Below are 27,405 nucleotides of genomic sequence, written 5' to 3'. Positions count from 1 at the left end.
CTTATGTTTTTATTACTATAAACAAGCAATTTCATTTCAACATTTACTCTTTATTGTGTTGCATGAAGTACCTATGTAATGCAAGTATGTACTGTACTAAAATACCTATATTTCCAAATAACATTATATGGTGTAGCCCACAGTCTCTGCAGAAGCATCATGAGTAGCCTGTGCCTTTACACTTTACAATCCATTGCTGGGTGCTGTGAAAAGTATGCTGACAGATGAAGAAAAAGAAATAAAGCTAAGTATGAATACACTTTTCCAAACATATACATACACAGCTTACAATGGAGCCCCAATGGTAACAAGTCATATGACAACATTGGATGTAATATCTATAAAATGTAGACTCTGCAATAAAAAGCCAAAGGCACATAAAAATATATTTTAACTTTAAAAATAACTTAGTTACAGTAATACTTTGCTTGTGTCTTACCAACATGTAGCTGACAGTCAAAATTTCGCGATATAGATATAATATATAGGGATATATAAGAGCTACAAGAAAATCCCCCAAACCCATAAGGTTGTTCAAATGTGAAAACAGAGAGCAGTTTTAACACGGAAGAATTTGCTACTGTGAGCCCAAATAATGTAATATAGAAAAGAGTCTAGAAAAAAAGGCCTAGGCGTTAAATAAATGGACTTCTTCTTGCTCAGAAAATGCTGGAGTACTGCCAAGTTCTTTAATGTGATTTGTGCAGCCCTTCATAGCTAGTGCCAAATCCTGGCCAAGCCAGAGTTCTCACATGTCTGGAAACAAACAACAACAAAAAAAGTGAGCTGAACATATGCAAAACCTGCCGAAAATGGGTTCTGACCCACTCCCTTCCTTTCTGCCAGGATAGTTTGTTGTTGCAAACAGGGCGTTAACAGGTACAAAAAATACTTCATAGGAACATTATTTTAGAAAACCCATCACACACAACTGCAAACATAGCCGGGGAAGCTCTTGTCTTCGACTGCGGTTAGTTTTGTTTTTATTTTTTGATACCTTTTTACCCCACAGGCCAAGAGTTGGCGCTGTTACTTATTTTTATCCATGACATTCAGCACCTCATCCAAAAACGAGGGCCCCAGGTCGAGCTGCAGGGAGAGGAGGGAACCTGTGAGATCAGAGAGGGACTCCTCTGACTTGGTCTTCTTGACGAGCTCGCACGCGGCCGAATGCTCAAACATGTCCTCGGCCGACCAGTCGGGGTACTGTTCCGAGAGGCTGGAGGAGTGGCTGTCCCTGCCCTGGCTGGACTGTGACGCCGACCCGCTGGAACCCCACGAGACGTCGCCCTGGTGGCCCGTCCCATTCTCCAACAGGCTGCTTTTCTCCGGAGCCTTTTCCTCCACGACGGGCTCACAGCTAAGCCGGGGCAGCTTTGCTGGCCCAAAGGACTCCTGTTTGGAATTAAATGTCACTGGCGACAGCAGGGGCAACATGAGTGCTTGGGACCCCCCAATGGTAGGTAGGGAGATGGCGTTCTTGAGCACTGGGGAGGGCGTTTCCGTGAACATGGAGTCGGACGTGCTGTTGGCCCGGAAGAACTCGCTGTGCCCCGGAAACTGACCTGCGCGCGCTTTCTCCTGGTTTCCGGGCAACAGCTCGTAGTTCCCTTGCAGGAAGGAGATGTCACCAAAGACGTCGTGCTGGCCCTCTTTGCCGATGTGGATGGTGTGGCGGAAGTCTCCAAGCGGGGGGCTAATCATGTCAGGGGACAAAATGTCCCTCAGTTTAAATTTCTTGCCTTTTTTGTTATTGGCAGCTTTTAGGTAAATTGGGGTCTTGGCTGGCATTTTGGAATTTGAGGACGTCTACTGTGCCAAAGGGAGAAGGGCCACTTTCTTCACGAATGCTGCGTTTCCAGAATTCCTTTTTTGATAAAATCTGTCACATCATTTTTCTCAAGCAGCTTCCAGAAGTGGCTCTGAAATGACACTGGGGTTTAAGAGGCCTTCCTGATGTTATAGCCGAGTGGGGCGTCCTGGAGAGCCAGGTACATCATCCAACCCCTTCCACGTTGGGGAGAAATCTGGAAAGGAAACCAAAGTGGGTTATAGTTAGCTGGCCAGTCAGGGTTTACCGGGGCCGCCTTTTTCACGAGAGCGTGCAAATAATGGCATGACCAGTTCTATCTAGAGCCAAGCTTTATTATTATTTTTTCCCTCTATTGAGTAGGATAAAAACTTTCATTGTAGGGTCTTTTATGAAGGGTCCACTAATCTTTGTCTTACTTTAGGGGGAGAAAAGAAAAAAAAGGAAAGAAAGAGATTTAAAAACCTCCTATGATGTCAGCACTGTCTAAACATGGCCACGGACACAACTTTCTGCACGTGTCTGAGACTTTTGATTTTTCCTCTATTAGAAGAACTGCTGTCAGCACGTGACCAGATTGATTTCAGCTCCTTACATGCAAGTGGATTTGCTTTAACAATGTGTTTTCGCTTTCGTTTGGCGTTCACACCAGCAAAACTGATAATATTTTGTTGATGAGTTCCATGTCTAAGTAAAATTAATGCAACAGAGTGAACAGTCCTATGGAAAGGGGCTGGAAATATTTACTAAGTGACAGGGGCTAGTATGTGCCAGAGGTCAACAAAATCTTAGTGAACTGCATTCTTACAAATGAGAAAAGAGGGATTCGGAAGTCAGAAAATCACCCTTTCTCAATCACCTATGGCCAGTAACTAGAAGGGCTGCAGCTGGAATCAAGTTGTGGCACAGAGAACTGGGCTGTAAAGGGTTTCAGGACTTGAGGCATTCTGAGATGGAAAGAAAGGAACAAAACGGTTTCTTTGCAAAGAAAGCAAAACAAAACAAAAGAGTGTGATCATCTGTAACAGGTTGGGCTTCACTTAGGAATGCCTTTGGAACTTTTACTGATAAAGCTTGTATCCTCTTCCCTGGGGGAGGCAGAAGCTCAAGGTAACCTCCATGATGTAGCTCCTGAAGTTAACGCCTTTGGGAGCACAACCTGGGACCCACTTCTAAGGTACAGAATATGGCAAAGGATGGGATACCCCCCCCTCCCGCCCTGACTCCTGCCATGGTCAAGTTACATTACAAAAGAAGCCATCTTAGCAGACTGGAGAAAGTCTCCTTTTACTGGCCTTGAAAAGGTAAGCTGCCATGCTGAGGGAGGGCCAACAGAGATGATTCTGCCAACAACCTGAGGGACCCGGAAGTGAATTTTCCCCCCAGCTGAGCCTCTGATGAGACTGCAGCCCTGACAGCTGGCTCACAGCCCAATGAGATCCTGGTGCTAAGCCCTGCCTGGACTCCCACCCCACAGAAACTGGAGGACAGTAACTAGGTGGTTTTATAAGCCACGAAGTTTGTGGTAATGTGTTACCAGCATGGAAAACTCGCACGTGCTACTTATACAATCAGAAGTGCTAAGCTAGGCAGCGTGGGGCTCCAGGTTCTCATCTTATAGATGAGAAACTCTTCTCTTAAAAATAAGCTTCTAGGGGATCCCTGGGTGGCTCAGCGGTTTGGCACCTGCCCTTGGCCCAGGGTGCAATCCTGGAGTCCCGGATCGAGTCCCACGTCGGGCTCCTGGTATGGAGCCTGCTTCTCCCTCCTCCTGTGTCTCTATCACAAATAAATAAATAAATAAATAAATCTTAAAAAAAAAAAAAAAGCTTCTAACACTTCAGTCACATCAGCTGACGTGGGGAAGTTAAAACCTTTCCCGCTGCGGGAATTCCTGAGATGGCTTGACTGAGACCTCTCCCATCGGGCGCTCTCCCACTGGCAGCCGAGCAAATAAATAAATAAATGCTCTGAGGGCTGAGTCGGGTGGCGGCTTGAAGAGAGTCAACCATGTTGGCTCTGTAGCAGCTGGAGGCTGTATGTATTTGTTCCATACTTCTCTCCTGGCGAGAGTTTTAAATTCATCTCCCCATGGCAGGTGGGAAGAACTGTGCCCCGGCACCCACCAAGCCGGTACCAACTAGCTCTGTTTGAGAAGTGGCTTGCACCCAGGCCCGACAAGGAAGAGAACAATGAGCCGGAGGAGAGCTAGAGCTTCGTGTGTGGGGAGGAGGCCCAGGCCGCCTGAGGGAGTTTGCACCCAGAGGGAGCTAACTTTGAAGCTGCCACGCAGGACCACACACTTGCCATCTCTCTTTCTCTTTCGTCCCAGCTAAGGCCCTGGCTCAAACAGGCTCCTTGAGGTGCTGCTGCTGTGGCCGCATAAAGGTGCCCTGAAGTTTTGCTTCCTATGGGAAGTTAGGATCCCACGGCGACATTGTGTTACTAACAGAGATGCTTGATAATGAAGAAGGGGAAATCCTGGTGTAAAGAGCCAGGCCAGTAGGTCCGGATGTTCTCTCAATTTTAACTCAAATTTGGGTCTGGTGGCAGTCACAAGTGTTACAAATCCAAAACCCAGGAGCCCAACATCAGAACTTCCTGTTAAGTGTATAACAGCCAGTTACACCCTTAACCAGCTACTCAGGGTGGCAGGTGCTGCCTTCCTGCGCCTCTGGGCACAGCACAGTGGAGGACAGCCTGCAGGAGACATCAAGACTCGGAGCCCACAGAAGGAGGGACAGCTGCCCTCTGGACTGGTGTCCACAGCACACTCAGCCAGGAGGACAGCTGCCATGGAAAGATACAGTGTGCCCACAGCAGCTCAGGGGCAGGGGAGGGCTGCTCGTGCTCAGCTGGTGGAGCCAGGGTTAGAGGAGGCCAGAAACTGAGGCAGGGCACTTCAAACTATGCAGAAAAAGAAAAATGCCATGAAGATGCAGCCAGAGGCCGGTTCTCTGCCCTGCTGACTGGATCACTCACACACATCGCCCTTCACTTGAACACTGGGTGAGCTGGAGAGAAGGGAGAGGAAGCACTTGCACCCGGAAGGCTCAGGGGAGGAACACCCAGCCCCTCCTCCCTGCCTGCCTGGCCATGGCCACTGCAGGCCCTTCGCCAGAGGCTGGCTTGGCCTGGTTGCCTGGTCAAAGCTGGGTTTTAGGTCAGTGGCATGGACACAAAGGTGGAAAGGAAGTGACAAAAAGTAATGAAAAGGGCTGGTGAGTGAAAGCTCCATAAGCTGCAGGCAGTGAGTCTGGAGTGCAAGAAGAGAGAAGATACCGTAAAAGGCATTTTTCTTTCTCTAAATATTTACATAGTGTTTACTGCCTGACCGGGATGTAGGCTTCTAGGACTTTGCAAATAATAATTTGTATTGAATTTCTACTATGTGCCAGTGCTATGAGCTCCCAAATACTCTAGAAATTTGTTTTTTTTTAAAGGAATTTTGTACAAAAATGTCAGTTTTACAACTTTAGATGAATTGCTATTTGCGATGTAATGCTGGGGAGTGGAGCTCTGACCCCAGGCCTCTATCCTATCTATCCTCTTCCAGCTCAGGGGCAACTGTGCTTGATCTCACAAATAATCTAATAGGGAGGATTTCTTACATTGGCTGCTTCCTCCCCTCCTTTTTAGATATTTTGGGCTCCTGGGCTCATGAGCTGATGTACATCAGTGCCCCTTTCCCTTTCTGGCCTATTCTTTCCACATCTTCTCTCCCATCGTCAGTGCAGAGACCTAATGGGCAGTTTTTCCACTGGTAACAACGTGGCGGGTCCTGGGGAGGGGACATGCATGCTCCTGGGAATCACCACCACTGAATATTACTGAGAGCATCTCTGCCTTCTGGGCCCTGTTCCCACTTGGATGCACAATAGCTCATGCATGAGAACCCACGAGGCTGCTACTATTAAAATCTCCATTTTACAAATGAGTCACTGAGGTACACAAGATGAGCCCTGAGTCACTTTGCCAAGGCTACATGGCTATAAGACACTAAGCTAAGTGTCCGGTCTCCAGAGTCTAAGGTCTCAACACTTAATGAGCACACTGGCCAGAAGTTTGGTCAGCTCCCAAATTAAGAAGGGGGTACATTCCAAAGCCTGTTTGAGATACAAATGTGTGATAACACATGGGGCTGATAAGGGTGGGGTCAGGCTTTGCACATACCAATGGTGGGAGCCCCAACAGACCCCACCCAGGCAGAAGGTGGCTTGGTAAGATCTATCAAAGCTGCAGGGCACCTGCGTGCCTTAACTGATTAAGTGTCTGCCTTTGACTCATGATCCTGGGATCCTGGGATCGAGTCCTGCCTGCACTGAGCTCCTTCTTCTCCTTCAGCAGGGAGCCTTCTTCTCCCTCTCCCTCTGACTGCGGCTCCCCCTGCTTGTGCTCTGTCAAATAAAATCTTTAATTAAAAAAACAAACAAACCCAAACTGCAAATCCTATGCCTTCAACACCGGAATTCCACTTTCAGATTTATCTAACTTACATAGATGGGAAAGAATACATGTACGAGATTGTCAATCTAGGAACTTAAAATAGTCTGGAGTTGGAAACAACCTAATTGTCCACTGACAGAGGACTGGTTACACCAAATTAAGGTGCATCCAGTACAAATGAATATTATACAGGTCTTCAAAAGGATGAAGCAGCTCTTTGTATGCTGATATAGAAAGAACTCAAGATATCTACCTTTAAAGGAAAACCAGAGAGCTGGTGAAGTACATAGATATACTTGTCTCGGCTTGTATGTCTGTAAAATCTCTCTGGAAGCATACACAGGAAACTAATAATGGTGTGGCCCACAGGGAAGAGTGATGGAATATGACAGGCAAGGGCGGGAGATAAACTTCTCGCTATTATGATTTTGGGTTTTTGAACCATGTGAATGAATTAGCAATTAGCTATTTAAAAAAAAATGTGCTGCTTAGGGCTCAGGCTGCACCTTGGAGCTAATCTTATATATATAGGTCCCAAAATGTCTACTGAATCTGAGTTATTGGATCATAATGCAAACACTTCTGTGGAGGTTGTGTCCAAAAGCCAAAATCTAGGGTGGCAGCGTGTGGATGTGACCTCATGAAAGGCCTGACCTTATCTCACCGGAGCGTGGCCAAAGGACAGATCACCTCTTCCTGCAGGGACCAGGCATTCATGTAAGAGGCAGCACACTGGTGTTATCTTGCAGAATGAACAAGATCTCACAAGAGAAGGATTTTTCATCAGAAATGAGAAAAAGCAAGAGGCAAGAGACGTAAGGATGCAGCAAGTGTCCATGTGGAAGGAAGCAAGGGCAAGAAGAGGTACTGGGGCGTACAGCTCCTGTTCAATGGTGGCTAGTGATGCATTGCTCTATGATGGGACGGTCCTACATGCCGAATACGAAATCCTGTTCCTGCTCACCATTTTCGGAAAAGGAGACCTGGGCTCTAGGAGGCTGCTGGCAGTTGACCCATGTGGCAGTAGACGGAGCAAGGATGAATCCCAGTGGGAAAGCCCGAGTTAGGGTGACACCTGAGAGGCTTTGCTTTCTGCCTCAAAGGAAGTGGGATTGCTTGTTGTAGGATGGGGTGGGAGAGAGGAAGGAAGGGCTAATCGGCCAGCTGTGAACTCCTCAACCAGAATCAGTGAGCTGGCCCTCTAGAGTGTCCCACAGGCCAAATGAAGAGAATTGCTAGCCTTTCCCTATCAGTCCCGACCCTCCCAACCACCATGAACACTTAGTACAGAACCACCCACAGGATGCTGCCCACCCACACCTGGGGATTCTCCTGGTATTGCCATCATTCCTCAACTCCCACTGTCTTCCTCAAATCCAAAGACAGAAAGTGAGAGAAAAGGCAGAAAGGCAAGAAGGAAAAAGAGGAAGATGGAAAGAAGTCTTCCCATGTGTAGCCTTTTCACAAAAACCCTCCTCTCGACCCTGAAATCTGAATGTTCCATGATTGATAATCCCTTTCTCTGAGTTCTTGGATCACTCTTTACTCCTCTTCCCCCACCCCACCCCCCTTAGATGACACTTGAGATAATATTCATCTGGGAAATTAGAGCCCTTAGAAAACAAAGGTCCTAGTCCCTGGGCACTGGAAGAGGACAGATTTGCCAACAAAAGAGGTCAAACTTGTCACCTCTATCAAGGTGAGAGAGAATGTCTGGCAGATGTGGAGGCATGGAGTCCAGCTGCAAATGCACAGGCCCCCACTTAAATGGATTTATGAGAGATCCAAGGGTGCCAGGATACAAAAGGACTTGAGGCGAAGTTAAAGTCACGGTCTTGATAAGAATAGCAGAGTGTCAGCCCGTCCTTCCGGCACTAGGCTAGCCCATTCCATTTTCTGGTAACTGAATGAAAAGTGATAGTGATAACAGAAATCATCACAGCAGTGATAATTCAATGAAAAAAAAAACCCCAAACCTGAAGCGGCCCTTTGATTCATTTCCTTACCATCCTTTTGGTAAACAGAATGATGACCAAAAAACCAAAGCAGGGCAGGGGCCAGGAGATGGGGAAAAACAGGGTTCGTTAAGAAGTGACACATGAAAAAATCAGTTCCTGAATCACTTAAGAGTTGACTGGACTGGCAACTCATCTGAAAAGAACAAAGAGATTTAGATTTTTAAAATTCCATTTATTTTAAGAAAGGAATGTTTGGTTTGTCTACTAATTGTTTTTAGAGTAATTCTTAGTGGAGAGAGAGGGTAAAAAAGTTCTTGCATCCTGCAAAAAAGGTTGCAGTGCTAATTTGAAACACACATGTACAAAAACAGGGACAGGTAGGGGGGTGGGGAAGGAAGCTATCCCAAGGGACCTTTGGGCTTTTTCCTTTCTTCTACTTTCGGGAAGTGATTATGTGTGCAGACTTCCCCTTTCTTGCTTAGCTGTCACATCCTTTAAGGACATTCTAGCTTCTGATCACTTTTCGCTTTGCCTCCCTTCTTCCTAGCATTCAGACACAGCACTGCCACACCACCTGGGCCCCAAGCAAAAATATGAAATGGGTCCTCCTTCAAGTCTGAACCATCAGCCCCAGGGACGGATGGTGATTCAGTTAAGAACCTCCCTGCTCCCAACCATCTTTGGGGTATTTCTCTCTGCTGCCAACAAGTAGATAACTCTACTGTAATAAGCCCTGGAAAACTGTATTTGACCTTGGACTCCACACAATATTTATCCATTGATTTTTTAAAAGATTTCTTATTTTAGAGAAAGTTGGGGGGAGGGGCAGAAGGAGAGGGAGAGAAGGTCCCAAGCAGACTCCGCACTGAGTGAGAAGCCCAACACGGGGTTGGGTCTCAGGACCCTGAGATCTCGACCGGAGATGAAACCAAGAGTCAGACACTCAACTGAATGAGCCACCCAGGAGCCCCTGAACTCCACACTTTAGAAGGAAGAAAGGTTACTTGAAACATGTTTCTGTATGTTCTGAGGAGTCCAACATGGAGACAAAGAACTTGATCATGACATGTGAGAAGCTGAAGGAGGGGAGCAGCTGAAAGAAAACTCAGATGGAGGGAAAACAAATCTTTAGGAATCTGAAGGATTCATTTAACTTGTTCTCTGAGGCCCTAGGATTACTGGGCAGAAGCTATAAGGATGTAAATTTTGGCTTCTCCAAAGGAGAAGCGGCTCCACAGTGGCTGTGGGATATGTGACCAAGTCTGAGGACGTGGCAGGGAGCACCCCTGATCCTAAGCTGCCTCTGGGGGCATGGCGGTCGGTATTTTGTCCCTGCTCATTCTCAGTCTCTGAACCAGGAAAACTATCACCGCTCATTTCTTCATGGACTCCTGTCACATTCACCTGTGAAAACGCTTACACACTTTACCTAGAAGACTTTCCATTTGAAGATGGCCATGTTATTACTAATTGAGGGACAACGAGCCAACCTTCTGGATCAGAAACAGTAAAGTTACCACAGTGTAGGCACTCATGCCAGTCCTTTTGCAAACCTCTGTAGGAGAGCTTCTCTGAATCAAAGAATTTGAAATTCATGGAAAAAAATAAAATCATAGCATTAAGAAGTTTCACATTGAACTTCAATCAATATCTATGATGGAAAAAAATGTTACCAGAGAACACCCAATAAACAGCATCCTGAGGGGATGCTTTTCATATTTTTAGTCTATTTACTCCACCCAGGAGAAGATAAGAAGATGCCATTTCTATTTTTAGATTCTTATCCTCTCCCCTATCATCCAAACTGAGGAGGACATAGCTAGATGCTACAAGACTGTGAAACTCTATGAGCTCCACCCCCAGCTGCTCAACTTTCATGAAAATGAACTTATAGCCAGACTGAACAGGCTCTATTTTGTGGACCCACTCAAAAAGTCTAATGCATCTCACCTTCGCTTATTTATAAATGGACTTCTCATTTATGATTCAGCAACAGCTTGTATTTATTTTGCTTTTACGACCTGCTTTGTAGAAACCCACAAAATACCATATGGGAGACTCACTACTAATTTGTGTACACACCTCACATTTATAGGATCTAATTGAACTGGTTGAAAGATTTTTTAGAAGCAAAATTGGAAGACGGCACATCAACCTCACAAGTCTGCACTTTTGAAGATAGGCCATGAAACACCCTTTCTCCCTATTAAACTTGGTTATTGGGGAGGACTCGATATGGGAATGGATTCCTGGCAGTTGGAGCAAGGCAGGAGGACAGGTTCTCTCAAGATGCCTAGCTCACTTATCACTAGTTTTACATGGAGCACAGTGTCAGGCTTCATCCGATGGACCAAAGTAGACACTGTAGTTTGGTGGATGTGAATCAAATGACCCCATTACCATGAACTGCCTGCATGGTTCCATAACTAATGCATCCCACCTGATCTGCGAAGCTCAACGACATTATCAATACTGAAAGAGAACTTGACCCCAGAGTTTCGGCCTCTTGATTACTCTATTTCCCTAACAGCGTGAAAGGACAGATATAGGATTTTCCATGTCATTCTCTCAGCCTGCTCGGACCCTTGATAATCATTCATTTTCACCGGATGGGCTGAAACACGGCTTCTCCACATCATACCAGCACTGGGTGTATTTGGAAGCTGGCAGTGGCCATTCCCTTCTCCACCCACTTCCAAGGCAGGCTCTCCTGTGTTATTTGTACATAAATAGCTGTACACAAATATTTGTTCAATAAATGAATGAACATTCCCCTCCCCCCACCACACCAGATTGAGTGCTCTTTTATGGACACAAATTGGTTCTTCTCTTTTTGCCTCCCACTACACAGAGCACACAGTAAACATTAAGTCAAGAAGTTTTAAAATCCATAACCCCTGCTACCCTTCCCTCATGAATGATGAGGTAGTCTGCTCCCAGGTGCCAACAACCAGTCCAAGCCTATAGGGGCTCCTCTAGGAAGCAGCAAGTTTGAAATGCCTGTTTCTCAAAGGAATTTACACTTGTGATATGAGTGGCTAACCTCTGAGTGTTTGCCATGGACCAGGTAGGTATCAGAACACATCTTTTAGGAAGCAATCTTAGACTACGCCCATATCTCAGGTCCATCAGCTAAAGCCGTGGAGGAGCTAGAATTTTTGCCACCATTGGGCTCCAAAGTCTGTGCTCTTCATTGCTGCTGGTTGGCTAATGTGACGATTTGCACGCAAGTGAGTTTATTTTATTTTTAAAATTTTTATTTATTTATGATAGTCACAGAGAGAGAGAGAGAGAGAGGCAGAGAAGCAGGCAGAGAGAGAAGCAGGCTCCATGCACCAGGAGCCCGACGTGGGATTCGATCCCGGGTCTCCAGGATCGCGCCCTGGGCCAAAGGCAGGCGCCAAACCGCTGTGCCATCCAGGGATCCCTGCAAGTGATTTTAGAATGGGATGGCCACTGCAGGTTACCTGCCTTGAGGTCTGACAGGATGAAGAAGAAATGATACACTGTGATCTCAACACTAACAAGAGGCAGGGATAATAACTTCTTCACCTTGCGGGAGCCAAGAATGAATAAAATGGTCCTAGACAGCAGCCAATAGAATTTTGTCAAAAAGAATCTCAAAAGGAATTTGACTTGATGTAAAAAAAAAAAAACCAAAAGATTAAAATTTTGCAGTAATAAAAGCCCCCTGAGGCTCAGGGAAAAAAACAAACATCCTGTTCTAGAAAATAGTGTTCAGTGCTGTTAATTCTTTTCCCAGAGGAAGCACGTGCACCGGGCCGCACAAAACCACCATGTGGCTTTCACTGGGGACAATGGCTCCCTTCCCTCACTGGGGACACTTCACTTCCCCCGTAGCTTTCTGAAACTAAGAACCCTGTGTTCCTTACATGGAATGTCCTCCCACCTTCTTACCATCAACCCCTACTCATAACATCCCCCAAGGTCCGCTTTTAGTCACTTCCTTCCCAGAGAAATTCTTTAACTCCCCTCACGCAATCCAGGCTCAGTACTGCACTGGCCAAGGTTTTCTTAGGACGCCTATGTTATTATTTTTCTGTTTTCTGGTTTTGTGATTTTATGTCTGTTATCTCCAAGTAGGTGCTAAGCTCAATAAGAATAATATAGACAAAGGTGCTATGAGTAAAAGCTACTGTTGATAAAAATCTCCTCTTTACGACGGATCCCCTACAGAGCCTCCTCCTGGCCTATGAATACCAGAAGGCCTCATATTTTATTGAATAAAAGCCCTTTTAGTACTCCCTCCATCCATCCGCTAGACCCCAGGTCTGCAAATTATAGTCAACGTGCCAAATCCAGACTTTGGCCTGTTTGTGTAAATAAAGTTTTATTAGAACACATGCATGCCAATTCATTTATACATTGTCTATAGTTCAGTAGTTCTCAACTGAGGGTGCTATAACATCCCCCACCCAGGTGTCATTTGGCAAAAACAGAGATATTTTTGATTCTCATGACTAGAGGGTGCTGGTGCTATTGGCATATAATGAGTGGGGCTAGCGGTGATGCTAAACATTCTACAATGCACAGGACAGCCCTCCAAACAATTATATGGCTCTAATTCTCAGTAGTGCTGGGGTTGGGAAACCCTAGCAGAGATGCTTTCAAATGACAAGGTCAGAGTTAAGTAGTTATGACAGACTATGTGACCTTCTAGATCTAAAATATGAACTTACCCCTCAGCGAAAGTCTGAGCCCCTGCCTTAGACATGGCATTTCCACAGGGTTGGATGGTTGTTGTTGATCCCCCCAACCCTCAGCAATTCCCCCTGTAATCATAACCGTGCACGTGGCTTCAACTTTCCCCTCTAACAATAACTTCCACATCAGTGTCTTTAGCCTACATAACTTAACTCTCAAGTTAACTACTCAAGGTAGCTCTGTAGACCAGGGCCAGCCGGTGACAAGATTTTAAAGAAATCAAAAGTGAGCTATTGGAAACCTTTGACAATGCTGTTAACAATCGACACAGCCAGTGGATTTTTCTCCTTGGATAGGCTCCCGACAAGTTTGGGAGCCGTGTAGCATTTGGCTCATAGGGGAGCTGGTTGTGTGCCCAAGGGCTTACTGTGCACACTAGTATCAGTAGACAGTGGACTGGAAATTAGAAAATACATACTAAAAAAAATCCTGCTCCTTCACAAATAGCATCAGGCTTTTCTCCCCCAGTTTTTTTAGACTTCACCTGGCTCCCCCCAGGCACTTCCTGTTCAACCCAGCCCACAGGCTGTACCATCTTTCCTCCTGCCTGCCCTGGTATAGGCCTCCTGTACTGTCCTCTCAATAAAGGGCAGGAAGTCACCTAACTCCAAAACCCGGTTGTCACCCCTACTTCTTCCCCTGCCGTGTTCTTCACATCAAGGCCCACTGATATCTCCCATCGCCAATCCCACTGTCTCAGCCTTTTCTAGGCCTCGAGATCACTCTCCAGCATAAGGGCATTTGCCTCCCCATCTGTTTCCCTGCCTCCAACCTTATCTCCTAGAGTTAACCAGCTACTGTGCCCAAGTGACCTAATCACTCTCAGTCTTCAACCCAGGCCCACCCAACAGCCTGGATATAAAATGACTCCTGTGAGGCTGGGTTTTGCAGTCTGGGTCCTGCCCACCCCTGCAGCTCATATTTTCCACTAGCTCCTCATGGCCTCTCTTATACCTTGCTTATACCTCAAACCCACCAAATGTCACATTATACTGTAATCACTACTGAGTCTCCTACGAGGCTGCCTTCTTTGGGAGAGAGACAACTAGATTTAATTCAGAGTTGGCACTGAACAAATGTTTGTTAAATGAACAAATAGGAGAGTTTGAAAGAGACTGCCTTGACTTCCTTCCCTGCCCAGCCTGCTGAAAATGCATGATGGAGTCTTTCTATGAGTCCTACGGGAAAATAAATAAATAAAATCATTAAACAATGGAGTGGTAGCCTCTTGTGCAAAGGCTTTCTTTCCTTGTTTCTATCTGTAAGACATTTTAACCTTTCTCTATCCATGTAGGCTAAGAATCTCACAGCCTATCACTGCAAGCCCCAGTAATTCTGCAGGCTTTTAGAGATCTTTGGGATTAAGGCAAAGAATATTTGTTATCATGCTGTTTGAGAGGGAAAGGGCTTCTATCCTTGACTGCAATGTGCAAATAGCGTCTCAGAGAAACGGGCAAGACTCAAGAATAAATTGACAATATGTTTCCCTGAATGCAGACTCGCTAGTTATATGGAGGCCCTGGAGAAACTATGAGCTCGCTCTCCTGACCTTTCTTTTCAAAAGGAAATAGGTTAAGGGGGAAAATTTGGATCATTTGGCCCAAGAGGTACAAAGAAACCTGACAAAACTATGATGGACATTCTACAGGAAAGGATTGCTTTAAGTATTAGCTGGGACTAGCACAGAGAGCACATAAGAAAAATACCTATTGAATGAATGAATATCCTGGCAAACAAAACAGCAGACAGGGCTCTCACTGTGGTTCTAGCCTGAGGGGAGAAGACAGCTGGCCTAAAACTTGCAGCCAAGCTTGCATGATCTTTCTAGAACACCAGACACACATGGGTGCCAGCTATCTGCTCTGGAAATTGAGACAATTACTCCAAGCCTGCTTCTCTCACAGGTGCCTACCAGAGCTGAGTGCTGCACAACACAAACCATCATCTTCATACCAAATGAAAAGCCAGAGCATCCCCTGAAATTCAATGAAGGAGGCGAAGCATGCTATTGACAACCAACTTTCATTTTCTCCTTAAATGCTATCTGTAGCAGTCAGCAATAAAATGGTTTGTGTGTCCACCCTGTGAACCATCTCCACCACTGGAAGGGGTCCCCACCACCAGCCTGCTCCGAGGATAATTTCTTCCTCTGATGTGGGGCTGGCCTCTCCTATAAGTGTACAAGCAAGCGTCCTTTCCTCTCCAGGGGCAACTCTCTCTGTCTTGAGAACGAGTGGGGACTTCCTGGAGTTGGGAAAATGTATCAAGCGTTACTGATCAGATAAAGAAAACTGCTCAGGGCCTCTAGCTATTTTCTTTAAATGTCTGGTAAGCTGTCAGGTGAGAGGGAATCTGTAGGGTCCCAAGGAAAGAACAAGGCATGTGATGCAAGTTCATAGCGAGGCCAGGTGGGGCTGTGTCTGAGGAAGAAGTCTAAAACAACTCGAGTTAATCAGCTTGAAGAAAGGGAGAGGCTTTCCCCGCTGAGTCTGAGATCTGGAGTCAGGATTCCAGGGGTGGGGGGGTGGGGAGGCGGGGAGGATGCATTCCTGCCCCGGGGAAGTTAGGGTAGCTGGCCCGGAGGCCACACTCCTAACTTAAAGGAGCCGTCCCTGGCCAGGGTGTGCCAGCTAGGCTGACATACAGGCTGAAACAATCATAGACTTGTGTGTGAGATTTATCTGTCCTCAGTATTACAGATAATGTTCTTTATGACAGGGGTTCTTCACGGCGTAGGGCCAACTTCTACCCCTCCCTTCCTCCTCTTTCAAAAAAAAAAAATCTAAACTCTGTTAATATACCAGGTTTATATTTTCTTTCTTTGCTTTGGGTAGAAAAAAGAAGTTTGAGGGAGACTGGGCCAAGAAGGAGGACTCGTGTTTTCTGTCATTCAACTCTCGGGGCCTGAGTTTTATCTTGTCAGAACGAGAGGGTGGCCTGAAACAAGGACCCCTTCCATCTATGAGATGTTGTTAGGGTCTGTGATTCTATGTCTGCAGAAACATCTGGTGTCCAGGGAATTTTAAGGAAAAAAAATAGTTTTTAAGAAAGTTCACTAAGACTGCCCTTAGAGTCAAAATACTGGTTACCAGCTTATAAAATGTTCATCATCTATTCCCATCCTTCTCGGTACCAAATTAAGGGTGCAAAGCAATGCCAGTAATTTTCTCTGGGAGCCTCAGCTTATCCACACAGTGGGGACAGTAGTAATGTCTTCTCAGGAGGAGAAAACACACGTACCGCTTGACAAAGTGAGCCTTTAGGCTGTGAGCTGGCAAATCAGCAACTATTACTAATTATTCCAAGAAACTAGAGCAAGACACGCTGCAGGTTCACTGTTGGGATGTTTCTCCAATCTTATTTCCTTGGGATCTGGTCATGTATGTAACCTGATTGTTTAAGTAGTGTGAAAGCCCCCCAGATGTGTTGGTTCCAAGCATAATTCCTCATTCTGAGAAAAAAACTGGACTTGGAAAGAAGTCCCAGACCGTCTCCCTCCCCACGCTGCCCCAGGGACTTGCCTGGCAGCATCCACCTGGCTGGCAAGGGAAGCCCCACCTGCCCCCTCAGGGCAGCCCACAGCCAGAGGTTTCCCCACCAGGAAGACAGAACAAAATCCACCCGTGAACAGAAACTTCATACTAAACTTACAGGAAGCCAAAAAAATCAACATTACTGTGGAAGACACTGCACTCTGAAGCCATCTGAGGGCAAGAAAACACTTTGCAGTTTAGTGCTATGACACGCACACACTGGCACAGGTGGCTCGAGCTGACAGACGCAGTGAGAAGTGGGCTTCGGAGAGAGAGGCTGCCTTTGTCCAGCCCCTGGTTGGGATCAGAGGCTCCCACACAAGGACCTTACTCGCCTCAGTCCTGGGCTGACACAGGGCACGAGCAGCCACCGTGGCACACGGGCGCGAGAGAGCTCTGGCACAGGTGGAGCTCCACTGCCGAGAAGACTCACAGGAAGATCTGGTGCCAGCCTGCTTCTCAGAGCACCTTGCATCATCCTCACCACCAGACCAAAGGACCCGAGGTGCCTCTCTGGGGATGTGAACAGTCTGTAGCCTGGGAAAGGGTAACTTGACTAGAGCAGGATTTGAATGTGCTGCTAAGTGAAAATGACTTCTGGCCTGACAACACGAAGAGAAGAGCGTGCCATAGGCAGAATCACGTCACAGGCTACGACGAGACTGTCTGCTTTTCCGTTAGGTCTGCTGGAAGAAGATGAAAGCTGATATAAAAAATAAAATAAAATAAAATAAAATAAAATAAAATAAAGAATAGAAAAGAAAAGAAAAGAAAAGAAAAGAAAAGAAAAGAAAAGAAAAGAAAAGAAAGCTGATATAAACTAAGCTCAGTCCCTACTTTCAAGGAGCCGGCAATAAATGATCTTTTACATGCAGTTAAGTATTAGAATTCAAAATATAAGACACTGTGGAAATGCCTCTGCTACAAGGGGAGAAGGAGTAAGAGACTGACAGCAGTCCAGAGCTAGAGAAGAGTCTGGAAAAAGTCCATCTGCTTCCTCTGCACCCACATCCCTCCCCTTCCCCTGCTTCACAGATGAAGGGGCACAGCCTACCCAGAGAAGGGTCGGGGTGTGCCTTGTGACATAGCCGCTCAGTCAAGGGCTTAGAGCCTTGTCTCCTGCTGTGTTAAAATCAATGTTATGTGTCTGAACAGACCCTTGGCAAAAAAAAAAAAAAAAAAAAAAAAAAAAAAAAAAAAAAGTTAAGAAAGTAAATTAATTAAAAAGGAAAGAAATCAAATATGTTCTGAAATGGCAAAGCCACATTAAGCCAAAAAAGCCTTGTTTTAAAAATGTGTGTAGCCAAAATGATTATAATGAATTTGAACAGAACAGGTCTTTTTCAACTAAACACACAGTGATTTATCATTGGTGTGGTATGTCCACAAATATGACCTTCGAGCTGTCACCAGAACATGACAGATTCCCGAACGTGTAAGCTGTCTAAATAGAGACTTGACTTTGAAGTTCTCTGCCTTGCACACTGGCTCAGGTTGCTTTGCTGCAGATCTGCACTGGTCTGCTTTTTAACCCAGGGTTTTATACTATTAGTAGTTAAGAGTGCTATGCTGATAGATGTCACTGATCTGGGCTCCCTGGATGCTACAGCTAGAGGTGATCTAGCACCAAACGCCTCACTGAAGAGATGAGAGAAAGACCCTAAAGTCCATTACACCTGGATCAGTGCTAAAACCAGAACCTATTGTCTCACATCCAGGACCTTTGTGATGGTTTCCTTCAGTTTTGCATTAATTTAATCAAATACCAAAATGACAGGGGTGCTTACATCTTCTAGTGTGTTTTTGTGGCTGGCTCTAACCCTATGGTTCTCTAATCTCTTCATCCTTGGGTTTCTTCTGCTCTGGAGGGCAGGCTGCAGTGTGTGGCTTCTGTCTCTGGCTCAATTACTCCCAGAGTGTGTTTCCTGCCAGACTAACCCCACCAGCTGCTCTGTGGGCTAATGATTTGAGAGACTCTGGACATCGTCTCCCTGTGGAGATTCACTGAACACAGTGACATATTAAATGGTCTGAAAAGTCCTGCAGAAAGGGACCTTAATCAAACTAGTTTCCCATAGAATCCTTTTCTGATGCTATTCCTACCTCAGGGTATGAGTTAGGTGATGCTATACTAGCTCACTGCAGATGTATTACCACTGCAACAGGGTTTAACAAAGAACCAAAAGCTAAAAGGTGAATAATGACTTTTTCATATGCAAACAAAACCCAAATACTGAAAGCAAGTTCTTCTGATCTCAAATTTGAGACTCAAGGATTCTACTATTAATCCATGACTTGGGTGAACAATAAGGATTCATCAAATACTAATTTGGAACTCACTAGCTTTCAAATTCACCAGTTTGCTTGGCTATTCAGAAACAGAACTATTAAACTATCAAGATTCATATTATAAAACTGTGGTTTCATTTTAAAAATGGCTTTTCCACCAGAGGTACTGTCGAACTCAGCCCATCATCATGAGACACTGGTGAACTTGGCATTGAAGAAATGTATCAAGGCCAAGGAAGGCATTCTTTTCTTTCTTTTTTTTTTTTTTTTTAAAGAAAAGAAACATACCAGACTATTGCTGTAAAACTATTTGGCTATTTATATTATTTATTCTGGTTTGTGGGGTACTGTTTTGTTTTGTAACCTTTAAACAGGGCAGGAGAAGGGCAGATTCCAAATGGAGGCGGACAGCTCAAAGGCTACTGCTCTTGGTTTTGAGTTAACCTGAGTTATTCTGGGCCACACTTTCCAGAACCCCTACTTCGGTCTGAGCAGCCTCCCCCAGCTAATCACAATCCCACAAGTCCAAGACAGCAGAGGCCAGGCCAGCCCCCACGGGTTATCCAGGGCACCTCTGGTAGGTTTCCCAGGCCTCCTTGCTCTATCTGTCATACCAGAAGCTTATCTGGCAGGACCCTGGGCATGTGCAGTGGAACTGTAATGAGGCCTGACTTCCACCACGGACAGAACCTTCCTGCCCAGCTTATTGGCGGCTCCTGCCACTTGCTTAGCACCTCCTGAAGCAGTGTCATTATGAAACATGAATTAAAGTCCACTAGTGCCAGGGGATGACAGGACCAGGCCCTGTGGGTGTGGTCACTGGCCTGAAGGAGGTGAGCATCCAGCCTGGTTACGGGACACCTGCAAGCCCTGGTTCTTCAAAACTTGAATGCAAGGATGTGGTCCACACTGCACTCCACTTCATCCCTGGCCCCGGAAATTCTCTGCTCCTGGATGTTGCAGGGTTCTTTTTTTCCTCTTCATTTCTTAGTCCTACATTTTCGTGTAGAAAATCTCTTCATTTATGGTATAAATGAAACGCTCAGGTTAATTCTAGCAGCTTGAAGCTGGATCCACTGCAGGAGAAGACTGTTGCTATACCTGTGAGATTAAACTATTTTCAAAAATGAAACCATTCACATGGTATTCCCCTGGGCTGGCAATTACTGCCATCTTCCTTTGAATAGAGAGTACTATGAAATGAGTTCTCTTCCAGGAGCCAAAAACCCTCAGAAGAGTCAGATTTAAGAGCCTCCTTGCCCCTTCTCCCTAGTGGTGGGGGTGTGGTATTTAGTACAAGGTCAATTAGACCTGAATTCAAACCTAATTCTGCTACTTACTCAGCTGTGTGGCCTTGGCCAAGTCACTAAACATTTCTGAGGCTGCGTTCTCATCCTGAACATAACAATACTATCTACCTCAAAGAGTAGTTATGGATATTAAGCAAGAGAGCCAGTATTAAGCACCTAGGAAAAAAATGAAAGCATCAACCTTTTTTGTGCTTATTCTGGACCGGGTACTTGTCAGTGCATTACATTTTTTTTTTTTATTCATTTCACTCTCATTGTAATATTATTACCTCTATTTTATAATTGTTAAACTGAGGTATGCAATAAGTAATTTGCTCCAAGTTGCACAGGTATTAAGTGCCAGAGACAGGCTATAAGCTCAGGGCAGCCTGACTCAGTGAGGCTTCTTAACCTCAGGGTTTTCTCCTCATCTCCCTACCCTAAAGAGGTGCTGACATTCATGCAGGATTAGCCACTCCTGCATGCCAATTAAATTGCATATGCATATTTAGGTAGGTTCCTTTTAGTGTAATTTTGGTCTAGTACAAAACAGGTCTGCCCTCAGCTTCCACATCTATAAAAAGAGGATATTAACAGTTTTCCTTTACAGCATGATTGCTAGAAATAGATGAGTTAAATCGAGGTAAAGGGCTGAACAGAGTGCTTGGCATTTACAACAGGCTCCATGTAGGAAGTGCCTTTATCATCCAAAGTCCTGAACAATGCGATGTAATAGCAGAATTCACTTGGTAAAGGAGATTTTGTACCTGGCTATCCTTGTTCTCTGGCAAATGTATGGCATTTAAAAATAGACCGAAGTTCTTATTTAATCAATAAGTAATCAGGTCCACAGGATTCTGGTTAGAAAGAAATTAGGCCAGGCTGAAATGAAATTAGACCAAAAATAAGAATTTTAATAATTAAAAGGAAAACATCAGGGCAGTCTTTTTGGAGGGTGCCTTCAGATTATGAATTGTACTGTACCCATTGGACAAATGCTATGGCTACTGGGCACGGAGCTTGTGAAAAATTTATGGCCTGGTAAAAATCTTTGGGTGATATAGGTTAAAACAACTTTATCCCCACTGCCATTGAATACCATGAATTCTAGAAGCAAAAAAGGGCAGCTTTTGTGAACATGTTGGACATAAAACAATACACCACATTAAAGGAAAAGCTGGACAGCAGATAGACAAACTAGCTCATGTGAGCACTCCAGCAATGATTTTTAGGGCTTTGTATTTACGTCTCTTGCACATTTAGCTTTGCAATGAAAAGCAAAAGAAAGAAAGAAAGAGCAACACTCCTTACTTTAGCTGTCTTTACATGTTACATTCAGATAGAAAACAGAATTTCACTGCTCAGATTTGGAGGGAAGGGGGAGCTCATCTTATTTCACGTCTGTAGCTGCTGCCACAGCCACAGCACCATGTTCCAATCATGGAATTCATAATGTAAATCTCTTGCAGATGATACCACTGGAAAACAGAAACTGCCATGGATCCAGAAACACATCCAAATTTCTGTAAAGTTCTTATCTGAGAGCCCAGAGGCTGGTACTCCGTGTTTTTCGTTCAGTGAGTGAGGCCCATTGGGAAATCTACATTCTTTGGGAGACTTAAGAAGAACTTTCAACCATTCTTTGACTATACAAATACATGCTATCCCTTCTTCCACATGTGACAATGCTGAACATTTCACAACTGCCCCAACTTATCTCTTGAACGTTTAAATCTATACTGAAAAGGGTTTGTGTCACACATGTACAGTCTAGCTATTCCTTAACTGTCAATCAGAGCCCATACAAATTACAGGTGGTGTCAAAGAGAAGACCTCTAGAACCGTCCAGAAAAAAAGGAGAAGTTGCATTTCTTGGTTGTTAGACACAAGAATTTCCTAAGTTAGAACATTATAGGAAATCTTTTAAATCACCTTAGGGATACCCCTGGGGCATCATCACAGCTTCACGTTGAGCCTTTTGTCTCCCTGTGATGTGAGGGGGGGAAGTCTCCAAGATTGGCTTTGCTATTCAAATACAGACATCTGCTGCACTCCTAATTTCTCCTTCTCTTTAAAAGGCAGCACCCCCAAGAAACTCTTGAATATTGTGAGGCCTAAAAGTTGGGGGTGGGGAGGAAATCTTTGTCTCCCTAACACATTCATCAATTCCCTCCTCCTTCCCAGCACCTCCCTCCCCAGAAACCCCTACACCCTCAGGACACACAAGCAGCGACTCCCCCAAATACACAAGGGCTGGAAAGATTCATGTTGCAATACCCTCCTGACATTCCTCTTCCCGCCCTCATTTTAATTCACTCACTTTTCTTTCTTTTTTTTTTTTAAACAAAATGTAATTACTTGACTGTCAGCCTGGGCTGCACTCTGGGGCTTTTACTCTTTTCAACACAGCTGCGCTTCGGGCTTTGATGCTGCTGTCCACGCAGCTTGTCCCAGCCACAGCCTGGCTCTCGGTAATTCAACATTCAAGTGCATATTTATTTTTAAACTGACCTCTCCTAGACTGTACAGTATAAAGGAGGTCCTGCCAAAAAATATGCTACTTTCTATTTATAAGATGAAACACATGCCTCCCAAAGTCGAGAGGAGGATGGAGTACAATAATTCATAACAAAAAAATGACTGGCCAGATCCATTCGTCCTCACATGTCTGATACTTGTCTGTGTCAAGACAGTTTCAAGGAGAGAAAAAAAAATCTTGAAAACGGTTCAGCTGTTCAGAACCCACACACACACACACACACACACACACACACACACATTAAACGGCCAGAGCTGCGGTTGGATGGAGCTCCAGCCACAGGGCCCCCGTGCCAAGGCGGGCGAGGGCACCCGGCGGGCACTGCCACGGCAGATCGGCACGGGGCACCCATGTGCGGCCCTGGTGCCCACCCACGACGGGAGGGGAGCGGCAGCCATGTGCGGTTTGTTCTCCGATGGAAAAACGCAATCGGCGCCCAGAATGGCTGTCAATAGCTCGGCGGGTGCAGCGGAGCCGGGCAGCCCCACCCTGGAAAGTGGTGCCACGGATGGTGGAGCCCCGCGCCTCGGCCGTGCCACCCGAGCCCCTCCCGGTTGGCTTCAGGTCCCCTGGGGTCCCTGAGACACCCGCCGGGAAGGCGACGCTCGCGGAGTCCCCGCCGTCCGCGCGGTTCCAAGCCGAGCGCCCCGCGCACGCCGGAAGCGGCCCCCACGGCGGATCCGAGCCGCTCTCGGGCAAAGAGGAAGGCGGCCCGGGCAGGCAGCAACTCACCGGCCACCCCGACGATCCCAGCCGCGGCCCCACAGCGGGGCCGCCCGCGCCGACGCCTCCCGAGGGCACGCGCAGTCCCGGCCCGCGGACCCGGCCGCACCTCGCAGCACGGGGCACGGGGAGTGGGCGTGAGGGCGCCCGAGGCGGCGGGCGTCCAGGCTCTGCCCCCGCTGCAGCCCCGCCGCCCGCCTCCGAGCCCACGCCGGGGCCGCCGCCGCCGCCGCCGCCGCCGCCAGGGAAGGTGCGAGCCCGACTGTGCGCGCGGCGACCCGCCGCGGAGCTGAACCTGCGAAGGGCGGGGCGCTCGGGGCGGGGCCGGCGGCGCGGGGGGCGGGCCGGGGCGGGCCGGGCCGGGCTGGAGGGCGCGCGCGGCCGCGGTACCTGCGCGGGAGCCGGGCGGGGCGCGCGGGGGCCGGGCGGGGGGCGCGGGGTCGGGGGCCGGGCGGGGCGCGGGGTCGGCCGCCGCACGCCCGCGCGCCCCGGAGTACAATGGGCGCCCATTGTTACCGCGCTGGCGCCGCCCGCAGGGGGCCGCTAGGTCCCGAGCGGCGGTGCCCAGCTCCCTTGGCACAAAGGGAGGTCGCGGGACGCTTGCTTCAAAGAGCGACCCCGGGGTGCTGGCTCCCGGTGCCCGAGGACAAAGGGACGCCGCCCGCGCCCGGACACCTGCACTACACCTCGCGCCCCCCTCCCGGTCCGCACAAGCCAGTCGGGCGCGGCGGGCGGGGGACCCTGGAGGAGGCGCGGCCACCCCACCGCGCGGACCCTGCCAGCCCCGGGGCCCCGCCGCCCGGGCCCCCGGCTCCAGGGGCAGGTCGGGTTTTGTCGGTTTCTCGCTCGCTCCCTTTGGAGCTGCTGCCAAAACCCGGAGAGTGGATTGGGCGTCCTGGCGACGCCCGGGGCTGCCCGCTGGGCGAGGGGCCTGCGAACCGCCGACGCTGCAGGTTTTTCCAGCCCGGGGGGAGGGGCTTCCTCTCCCGCGGGGTCCCTAAAGTCACCGGCCTGAAGCGGGGGCCGGCGGGTGGCGGCTGTCCCCGACGCGCGGCGCAAGGGGCGCAGCTGCCGGCCCGGGAGCCTAGAATTGGGCCCCGGGAGGCACCTGCGCCCGCCGGTCATCCCGGCGCCCGCCGCGGCACGCCCCGCCCCTGCGCCCGCAGGCTCGCCCTGGACCCGGTTAATTAATTTTCTTAATCCGTCTCCGTCTCTTCCTTCTCGAGTCCTCCGCCTGGGTTAATGAGTAGGCGACAGGAAAGGGCGGTGTTTTCCGGCTGCGAGGTCCCAGCCCGCACGGTCGGCCTGGGGAGGCGGCTGGAGCCCCCCGGGGTGGAGGGGGGTTGGAGGGGAGTCGGGCGCTCGGGGCCTGGCCCGGGCCCTGGGACTCTCGGGTTGGACGGAAATCCTGGCACAAAGCAGATACCCTGCAGAGGCCCTTGACTTTCCCGAGCGCGGTCAGCTTCAGGTCCTCGCGGCGACGCGCACCCCCACCCCCACCCCCCGCCCCGCGCACCCCCACCCCCTCGGGTCTGCAACCTTAGAGGATGCACCGTGAGCCGGCGTTGGAAGCCCTGGGCTGACGTGAAGGTGAAGGGAAAAGGGAAAAGGAAAGGCAAACTGCTCTGGAAAGCAGAAGGCTTGGGTGGAGTGGTAAAGCCCTCAAAGAAAATAATAGTTGGCAGGTCAAATGGCCGTGAGGCTGGAAGTCAAATACAAAACTCAGCTGAAGAGATGTTAGAAATCTGACCAGCAAAACAGTCGTGGAAGATAAGAGACCCAGCGTTGTTTCTTTTCTTCAAATGACAACTACTCCAAAGTTTCCTTTGGCAGATACCTGGATTTTACTCCAGATTCCTCGGAGTTTTACTTGGTTCATATTTCAAAATATATGTTCCATTTGGCACTAATGTATATATTTTATGTATGGATTTATTGAAAAATATTAAATGTTACTGGCCTACTTAGATAAAGGGATTTTTATAAATATTTATGCATAGCTTTCATTGCATGTGGTATTTTTATAAGTACAAATAATATGTGTATATATTTATTAAGTACCACATGAAAAATTCCTTTTGCACACACAAAGGCATTCTTTACACATATGTCTTACGTGTAAAATTTCTTTTTCATTCGCTCTATAGTTGGCTGCTGGTAAAAACACTTTATTTCCACATGACTAAGTAAATAGCTTCTTTTACAGCTTGTGCAAATATAGAACGGCAGGTTGTTTGGGATAGCTATTTCATTCCAAAACCCCATTTTCACTTTTCTACATCATTCCTCACCTTCTAGAAACTTTCCCTCTCTGCTCTTCCTAAGACGTCATTTCTGAGCTCTAAACAATTTATCCAGAACCTGCCCCTTCTAGGGCTGGTGGTGCTGATTTGATTTATCTTGGTCTCTTTGATGCTTCTCATTATTTATTTGTACCAGCCGTCTTCCTGATACTGAACATCCTCAGGGTGAGTCCCCTTAGATATACAGTGAATTATTCTTCCAAATGAGTGCATTTCATATACTAACTCTGAAGGCTTTTAGGTTTGGTGGATTTTTATTTCATTTATGGGGAGAGAAGAAGTCTGAGGAAGATTTTAGAGGTTCTAGAATTCTGCTCTGCATTACGGAAAAGTTTAGCCTTGAAAACTTGAGGGAATATCCTTAGAAGCCTAAGAGACTAAGAAAGTGGACATACAGAAGATGTTCTAATCAGGCTAAATTAATGCACTCATATCTGTAGCGCAAGCATCTGGCAGGCCCGATGGTGGGTATTTTTCTTAGTCCCAACCGTAGGAGAAGAGCCAAGAACTGTCAGCAGTACCCTTGCTGTCCAGAAACCTGCAGTCTACTTGAGGGGCAGAGCAACATGCCATTGTATGCAGGCAAGTGCTGGCTAGAATTATTCTAGCATTTTGCCACCAAGTGTGGCCGTGGGACCCTGGGAAGAGCAGCACCAAGCCTCAGTCCAGGGCTACTGAACTGTAGTCTTCATTGTAATGAAACGTAGAGGGTTCGTGTGCACATTTGATGTTTGAGAAGCACTGGGCAAGAGTAGTCGTTCTCAATCTTTTAAAATCAGAGATCCATTTAAAAATCTCATGGGACTTAGGAATACCCTTGTCCGAGAAACACATGCACTTCCCTACACACCGGTGCTTCAGCATTCAACTTCCTAGTTCCTCTGAAAATCAGTCTATGCGTGGTGAGGAAGCCCTCTGTAAAAGCCTCCTGTCACAGACCCAGAAGAGCCTGTCACCTTCAGCATCCTTACAGGAAGCAGAGCTTAAATTACGCTTTGGAATATGGGAGAAATTAAATAGGGAGAGGAATCACGAAGGGCATTTCAGGCAGGAGAAACGTAGAGAGAAATGGGCCCAAGCCATAAAAGACTAAACATGCATTTTTTTTCTATGCAATAAGGTGAAATTTAATGAGACTGTTCGGTAGCCATCTCTCCTTGCAATTTATTTTCATTGTTTGAACCTCCAGAAAATGAAACTGGCCTCAGTGGCCCTTTCACTTCGGGAACACCAGGAACGCTATGACATATGGTTTCCTGTAAGACCTCATTTCCGATTACTAGCCATCCCTCTCACTCACTGCACATGGCCTTCAGGCTTTTACAGGAACTCCAGCAGTGCCTGGGGCACTCCATCTGCTTGGACACTTCTTCCCCAGGTAACCAAATGATCCATTAAGGTCTTTATTCAAATGAGATTTCAGGGGAGAGATTTTTTCACTAAAACAGCAGCTCTACCACATTCTCATCCTGGGCTTAAAGCAAGAAGAATTTCATTACCTGACATTACATTATATTTATTTACAGAGTCATTTATGGCCTGTGTCCTCTGATGTGTGGACTTTGTTCTTGCATCTCTCATACCTAAAACGGGACCTGGCACATAGTAGGTACTCAACAAATATTTACTGAATAAATGAGTACAACCAGTAATGAATGTAAAAGCCATGTTCACAAACTCCATAGCTCCAGAAATAACAATATATTAAACATTCCTGAAATATGCCACACATATGTTGAGACCAAATTTTTGACCACTTTTCTTTAGTATAGCTGAACAAGAAATACTAA

The 27,405-nt window shown here is 47.0% G+C and overlaps 1 protein-coding gene across 3 annotated transcripts; it reads right to left on the bottom strand.

The window, feature by feature from the left end:
• Nucleotides 1–29: 29 nt before the first annotated feature.
• On the bottom strand, nucleotides 30–23,551 carry CDC42EP3 (CDC42 effector protein 3). Of its 3 annotated transcripts, XM_072767281.1 has the most exons (3): nucleotides 3,497–7,002; nucleotides 2,670–2,757; nucleotides 30–2,027 (listed from the first exon to the last, which is right to left on the bottom strand). In XM_072767281.1, the coding sequence occupies exon 3, from the start codon at nucleotides 1,789–1,791 to the stop codon at nucleotides 1,030–1,032; it is 762 nt and encodes a 253-aa protein (XP_072623382.1). In that variant the 5' UTR covers nucleotides 1,792–2,027; nucleotides 2,670–2,757; nucleotides 3,497–7,002; the 3' UTR covers nucleotides 30–1,029. The 3 variants fall into 3 exon arrangements, with proteins under 3 accessions (XP_072623382.1, XP_072623381.1, XP_025874733.1); XM_072767280.1 differs by lacking the exons at nucleotides 2,670–2,757; nucleotides 3,497–7,002 and adding an exon at nucleotides 23,422–23,551; XM_026018948.2 differs by lacking the exons at nucleotides 2,670–2,757; nucleotides 3,497–7,002 and adding an exon at nucleotides 23,322–23,460.
• Between the last annotated feature and the right edge of the window lie 3,854 nt (nucleotides 23,552–27,405).

This window comes from Vulpes vulpes, chromosome 8 (genome assembly GCF_048418805.1).
Source record: "Vulpes vulpes isolate BD-2025 chromosome 8, VulVul3, whole genome shotgun sequence".
Classification (NCBI taxonomy): Eukaryota; Metazoa; Chordata; class Mammalia; order Carnivora; family Canidae; genus Vulpes; species Vulpes vulpes.
The sequence above is the reverse complement of the archived record's forward strand: the minus strand, read 5'-3'. Positions and strand labels throughout refer to the sequence as shown.

What these genes read in the sequence shown, in the direction of transcription:
- CDC42EP3 (XM_072767280.1), bottom strand. Translation starts at nt 1,791, where the DNA reads ATGCCAGCCAAGACCCCAATTTACCTAAAAGCTGCCAATAACAAAAAA.